Below are 7,272 nucleotides of genomic sequence, written 5' to 3'. Positions count from 1 at the left end.
TCATTTGGATTTCCAATGATATACTAACCAAGACACATAAAGAGTGGATGAATAATAAAAAGAACAAGTCTTTTAAGTACGAACATGTTTGGAGAATTCTCAAAGAATGTGAGAAGTACGATCCACAATCAGGAGACCATCACTTCAGGAAAAGACAAGTACATCTGAATTAGGACACGAGTGTTGATGTGGATGAATATGAAGTTCGCACTGGTCCAATTGGCCAAAAGGCAGCTAAGAGGAAGGGTAAAACAAATTTTACAATGTTGGAAGAGATGATCAAAGAAGCATGGACAATGTATTGGAAAAATTTACAGAGATCACTCACCAAAAATTGGATAAATTGGAGGGTTTGAATTTTGATAATGAAAAAAGAAATATGAAGTCTTTCAACATGAGTATGACATCCTCATGAAACATACCACATAAATGACATAGGAACAACTTCGTGTGCATCTTCATTCTTGTGAAAGGATTAAAAAGAATGAGGTATGTAGTAGATTTGGATTTGTAGTTGTATTTTTGTTTGTGTTTGTATTTGTGTTTGTATTTGTATTTGTACTCGTATTTTTATAGTTTTTGTATTTTGCTTTTAATTTCATCATTTTATGTAATTTTATTTTCTCAATTTATGTATTTAGTTTTCATTAAAATCAATTTCAAATGATCCAAACTGGCCGGTATATACTAATTTTTATAGTTTTTTAGTTTATTTTTGTCAAATTAATAATTTTATAAAAATTATTGTAATAGAATTTAAATACTGTTAAAATTTTAAATTGAAAATATGAATTAATAAGATATGGTAAATGAAATTATAAATAAAAATAAACAAAATTTAAAATAAAAATAAGAGAATTGAAAGTGAGACCCATAAAAAAGTTGTTGAAGAAGTTTATGATCATGAATAAATGTGTTGAGAAGAGGTGAGATTTTTAACTTTTGATATGACATTGACGTGACTAAGGATGGCAACAGGGCGAATTTAGCCAAACCTGAGACCCACAACGCGAACCTGGTGGGGCCAATCTGGATTAAACCCGTTGGACCCGCCATAATTTATATAAATTTAAATTTATTAAATAAAAAGTTTAAAAAACAACAAAAATCATTAAATTTAATTTTTAAACTTATATTAATAATATTACGACAACAAATTATTCTCACAATTTAAAATTTATCAAATTATATTTAATTAATAATTATTAACAACAAAAAATTTAAAATGAAATATTTCATATTAAAAATATTATAATAAAATAAATTTATTCCAATCCAAAAGTATTGTAAACTCAAATTATAAGTAAATTATTAATTTTTTTTGTATAAAAATATAATTATATATTATTTATTTTACAAATTATTTGTATATATATTTTTTGGTTATCCCCGCTCCAGACTCACTTGTGGATCCGCTTATCCGGGTTTAGACCAGTCTCGTCGGACAGGTTTAGTACGGAGACGGGTTTAGATTTGACTCATCATCAATTTTAAACATGGTGAGACGAATTTAGTACGAATACAGATTTAGAGGGTGTTTGGCAGAGCTTAAAAGCTCTTTTAAAAAACTTATAAGCTGTCAAAATAAGCTATTTGACAGCTTATAAGCTGTTTTTAAAAAAGGGGATGTATTTTTTTCAAAAATATCTTTTTTTAATATTCTATCTCTCTAAAATATCTTTAAATATTTTCATAAATCTCCATCATATACTCCATCCATTAAATATTAAATATTATTTTTAAAAAAAATTACAAATCACATAAATTTTTCTAAATTAAAATATTAAAACAATTTTAATTTTTAATATAAGTTTATTCTAAAATTATTTTCGTATATGTATAACTCTAAACATGATTTTCATAAAATTATACCCTTTTTGGTAATTTTGACAATAAAAAGATCTTATAATATCAAGCATATCAACATCTTTAAGTTATTTAAAATAAATTTACCCAAACACTTTAACAATTTTAAAATAATTTCTAACATCTTATAAGCTCGTAAAATAACTTTTAAGCTCTAGGAGCTTATAAGCTCTTTTTAATAAGCTTTCAAACACCCTCTTAGACCCGACTCATCATCATCCCTAAAGATGACAGAGCTAAATCCTTTGTAGCGATTTACAACTACATATGCACTTAAGGACCCGCTTGGTACATGTGATGAGATTATTAAAGAGAGTGTATAAATAAAAAATATGAGAGGATATATAATACTACCATTTAATATGCAAGTTGTTTTGTTCGACAAATATACCCTCTAACCATATGCAAATTTACACTTAGTTATTGTGTGTCTTCTCTCTTCTTTAAGGCCATGAGTAAAAACGTAAATACACTGCACAATATCAAGTATTGTTTACAAAATATTCACAATACCTGTTATTTCACGTGGATTTATTGTCCGTGCATTTCAGGCCTTCTGGATCAATAAATGTCGGGCCCTTAAGTTATCAAACGAAGAGTGAAAGTTGAACCAAATACCGATTTAATTATTAATCATGCCCTAATAACGCCTACCAAACGAGCCTAAAAGTCGAATTAACCGCTTTACCCTATCCCCTGTGGGCCACCGAAAAAAAATGAAGAAAGAAACAATGCCTTTTCTAATTCTCAAAAGGTCACCGCTTGCAAATTGCAATTGCATCGCACTGGAAAAATATGTCATTACAACTGTTGAGAGTTGAGACCCTATCATTTCATTTCATAATATAATACACAATATTAAATAGAATAATTTTTATTCCAATACCTCTATTCAACCTTCTAACCCTAGTTTGAGTAAATCCCAATCGAACCCGAATTGCATACTTCGGGCTATAGTTCTATTATTGCTGGAATCAAGATTCAAACAAATCGAACCGAATAGGAATATTTATTAGTGAATTTTTTCGAGGCCTAATTCGATTATTCAAATTTTATACTAATATTCATCTCGATTCAGATTGTCCGGTCTCCCAGGAGCCAGGGCTACCAAAAGAACGAGAAAATGTCCTTATCTGATTCTCAAGAGGTCACCAAGTTTGCCTCATCATCAACCCCTAAAGCTCAGGGACAAAAGACTCCTATAGAGTTCCAATTCAACTCTGTATCTTCCCCACATCTTAGCCCCATTCAAAAAAGTGTATAAAGCCTCAGTTCTTTCACTTTGCAAACACTCATACATCGCATTTCTGGACCTTCCCATGAATCTTGTTCCTTCAACTTCTTCTGCCACAGTGGTTCAATCTAGAAAAATAACATCTTTTTACCGCAGACAAGTGAATGTTGTCAATTGCGCTTCATATTCAAGAAAGGCTTCGCCTTTCACAGAAAAGCATTCTGTTGAGAGGTACGAAAGAGAAAGCTGGCTGTACAAGGACCAGTCCGAGCAGCCCTTCTCTTCTTTCCCTTCGAGTGATCAACAATTCATCAGGGATTACGATATAGCGTCGCAGCTTCCTGAGCTGAAGAAATTGCTCGAAGTTTTGAGTGAAAAGAGGAGAAATGAAAATGGGTTTGATGAGAGAGGGCCCGGAAATGTGTTCTTGGTGGGCACGGGGCCTGGGGACCCGGAGCTGCTGACGCTCAAGGCATTGAGAGTGATAGAGAGCGCGGATCTTGTGTTGTACGACAGATTGGTCTCCAATGATGTGTTGAATTTGGTGGGGCCTAATGCGAGGCTTCTCTACGTTGGGAAGACTGCTGGGTACCATAGCAGAACTCAGGTTGATTGATTATTTGTTTAATTTATGGTTACGAGTGCTTTCATTGAATTAATTTGGAGATAAATTTCAGATTTGAGTTGGGTACTTTTAGGTAATCAATGTCTTCTGAAGCTTGAGAATTCGGTAGTAGAGTGCTTTTGAATTGTGATTGATGAGTAACACGAATCTTTGGTTAAGATTATGTAAATTGGAATTTCAATTGATTGATTTTAATGGGGATTTATGAATTATATGACTTCAAATTGGCATTCTAATGTCATGCAGAGTGTTGTAAATTAAACGGTACTTGTTATGTATGCTTGAAATGCGAATTGTTTTGTCAAATTATAGCTTTGGGTTACTGGATTCTTGTTAGTGAGAGATATTTGCTCATTATACTCGAATCCTAATGAGAGAATCTAGTGGATGCCTTCGTTTCTTATACAAAAAAAGAAAAAAGAAAGAACCTAGTGTATGCCTGCTAATGGTAATTGTATGATATTTTAAATTGTATCGTAGCTCGATGGTCTAGATGTCTTGTTAAGGCCGTTCTTTCGATGATCGAACACTTACTATTCTCTCACCTGAAAATTTTGTTTCCATGATAAACATTTGAACTTTGTCTCGAGAAAATAAGGTGTGATATTGTCTAGCTTGCTTTGTTGTGGGGAAAATATATTTATACTTGTGTGCTTGAGCAGGAGGAAATTCATGAGTTGCTCTTGAGTTTTGCTGAAGCTGGAGCCACTGTTGTGAGGCTTAAAGGCGGGGATCCATTAGTAAGTTCACCTGAACCTTGATTTTTATGGTGATCTTGAGTCAGCACACGCGGTAGTAGGTAGACAATGTTTCAAGGAAGAATTCGACAATGAGTACTAGAACGGTTGATTTTAGGTATTTGGAAGGGGTGGAGAAGAGGTGGACTTTCTGCAACAACAAGGAATCGACGTGAAAGTCATTCCAGGTATGATGATTTTAAAATAGTATTTGTTCATACTGTTATTTGCTTCTTATATTTTGTTCGAAAAATGGCTAAGCATTAAATCCATCCGTCTTATTTTTCTCTTGGCTGGTGTAGCTTAGATCTGGCTCACTGCCATTGAAAAGTTGGTCATTTTTCTCTCGTAATTGTAATTCTAAGACGGTCTCTGTGAATTTGTGACAGGTATAACCGCAGCTTCTGGGATAGCAGCTGAATTAGGAATTCCATTGACACACCGTGGAGTTGCTAATAGCGTCAGATTTCTGACGGGGCACTCGAAGAAGGGAGGAACAGATCCTCTATATGTGGCAGAGAATGCAGCCGATCCTGATTCGACTCTTGTTGTATATATGGGCTTATCGACTCTCCCTTCTCTAGCTGCCAAACTGATGCACCACGGCTTGCCTCAGGACACACCAGCTGCTGCCATTGAGCGAGGAACCACCCCTCAGCAAAGGATCGTGTTTGCTAAATTGCAGGATCTTGCAGATGAAATATTGTCACATCAGCTCTTGTCGCCAACATTGATCATCATCGGAAAAGTTGTTGCTCTTTCACCGTTATGGCCTCACGCTGTCAAAGAAACTTCCACTCTAATTGAATCCAGATAGCAGACAGTGGCTACTCGACATGGTTGAGGACTTGTCATTTCTTTGATTTTTTGGGATTGAAATTTTGCAAGTAGGCGAAATTTTGCATCATTTGATCAGTTTCTAAAAAATATTGGATATTACATCCATTCATTCCCCCCTGAAAAATAGAGAAACACTTGAAGATCACCTTCGACGACGATTAGAGTTGGGGTTGAAGTTTTGTGGTGTCGATTGCGGTCAGCCAATGAGCAGCCATTGAAATTACAGTATGTTGGGCGCTCTGATTCATCCAAGTGTACTTTCTTTTCCTTTGTAGGAGAGTCTGTTTGAAATGTTTCCACGACATCGAAGCAGTTGCTTTATTTATGATTATTGACTCCTTGTTTGATTTCTCTGTGTGCCACTTAGACCTTCACCTCTTAAGTTTTGTGATTTTTTCCTGTTGAAAATATACTGAGAATTTCTATATACTAATATGAGATCGTGTTCAAACGGTCCCTTGAACTTTTTATCTATATCTATTTCTATATTCTAAAATCGATTTAAAAGAATGAATAAAATGGTAAAACTTTTTCGCTTGTGAGTTTACGACTTCACCCATTCTTGGTGTTGTATTTCGATTATAAGGATGGGTGTCTGTTAGAAACTGGTGTTTAAAACAGAAAAACGTAATTGGGATGTTTGATTTTTGGTCGTATGGCTGGTCGACATTTTGATTATGGTTGGTTGTATGTGGCCGAGGAAGGTGAATGAGTGTGCATTTGTCTATTATTTGGTATATTTGTTGTATTGATGGTGTTGTGTTATTACTATTATTATTAATTTTACATTGTAGAGGCCGTTTTGCAGAAATTGTTGTGAGTTTGCTCTGTTTCAAGTTCCTAATGATATGTTGTCTTGGTAAACAGTTTTTGCCATATCCATTTTGCTGCGTCGATGCTTAATTATGAATATTAATATTAACATGTAGGTCAAGTTTGATTCTTTTTGGGTGATTTTATGAAAGTGGGTTCTCATATACATGTTGGGTCTTTTGGAATTTGAATCATGCATTTTGATCGTTTTTGTGTCGTTTCTGGTTTTCTGGTCATAAGATTCTGGGTTTTGTAATTTGTGTATGACCATGGAGGGGATGACCACCTTAAAACGTTGCCGATGGCACCTATTATCTTATTTGCCACAGTATATATTTATAGTGAAACTAAGCTGTCGGAAAAATGAGCAAACCTATCATTTTCGGCTTGTGAAGTTGATGATTGTGATATATTTTGCTCAATGAATACCTGTATTAATTAGTTCTCTAAATGGTTGATTATTAAAATAAATCATGCTTGAAATGCTGAGTTGACTATGAGAAAGGAATTGAAAAAGGTTTGGAGTTCATGAGGCCCCTGGGAAATGATACGGTTGATTTTGGATTGTCAGTTGGAGTATCCATTTATGCCGGTTACCTGCCAGGTAGAATGAGCATCTCATACTTCTACGGTTCATGTCTCTTGCATTCTGTGGCGATTGGTTTTATCTGGTTTTGCAGTTTGCGGGATTCTGGAGAAAAGTTCTTCCATTGCACACTATATTACACTTGTGATAACATTGGGAAGGCTTGAGATGACATTCTGGAATGTTGATTATCTTCCCAGATGACATTCTGAAATGTTGATTATCTCGAGTTCAATGAAATTGGTGTCAGGGCCATTGGGATTACTTTCTAGGTTGTGAGTTGTGACCTTTGGTACTGTGAAGTGTTCTAAATGACGATTGATTATCGAAATTTCAAAGGGAAGTGAAAATATGAGCATGAGACGGGTTAATAAGCGCATTTTCCCCTGTAAAGAACGCTTGATTGTTGTGTGTTTCTTTGGTTCCCTTTGATGGATTTGTAAGGGAATAGGGGTTGCACATAAACTGTTTGAGGTGTTGTCACAAGATGTTGACCACACCTACAATAACACCTTGAGTAACTTGCAGCGAAATAAAATTAAAGCGTAAATAAAATAAACAAGCAACCAAA

At 34.5% G+C, this 7,272-nt stretch overlaps 1 protein-coding gene across 1 annotated transcript; it reads left to right on the top strand.

Annotated features, from left to right (window-relative positions):
• The first annotated feature begins 2,794 nt into the window (after positions 1 to 2,794).
• Positions 2,795 to 5,598, top strand: LOC140871841 (S-adenosyl-L-methionine-dependent uroporphyrinogen III methyltransferase, chloroplastic-like). Its single transcript, XM_073274580.1, has 4 exons — positions 2,795 to 3,707; positions 4,388 to 4,465; positions 4,581 to 4,650; positions 4,852 to 5,598. Exons 1-4 carry the CDS (start codon positions 3,186 to 3,188, stop codon positions 5,277 to 5,279), a joined length of 1,098 nt encoding a protein of 365 aa, XP_073130681.1. The 5' UTR covers positions 2,795 to 3,185; the 3' UTR covers positions 5,280 to 5,598.
• Positions 5,599 to 7,272: the final 1,674 nt, after the last annotated feature.

This window comes from Henckelia pumila, unplaced genomic scaffold, assembly GCF_033568475.1.
Source record: "Henckelia pumila isolate YLH828 unplaced genomic scaffold, ASM3356847v2 CTG_461:::fragment_3, whole genome shotgun sequence".
In the NCBI taxonomy this organism is placed as follows: domain Eukaryota; kingdom Viridiplantae; phylum Streptophyta; class Magnoliopsida; order Lamiales; family Gesneriaceae; genus Henckelia; species Henckelia pumila.
The sequence above is the reverse complement of the archived record's forward strand: the minus strand, read 5'-3'. Positions and strand labels throughout refer to the sequence as shown.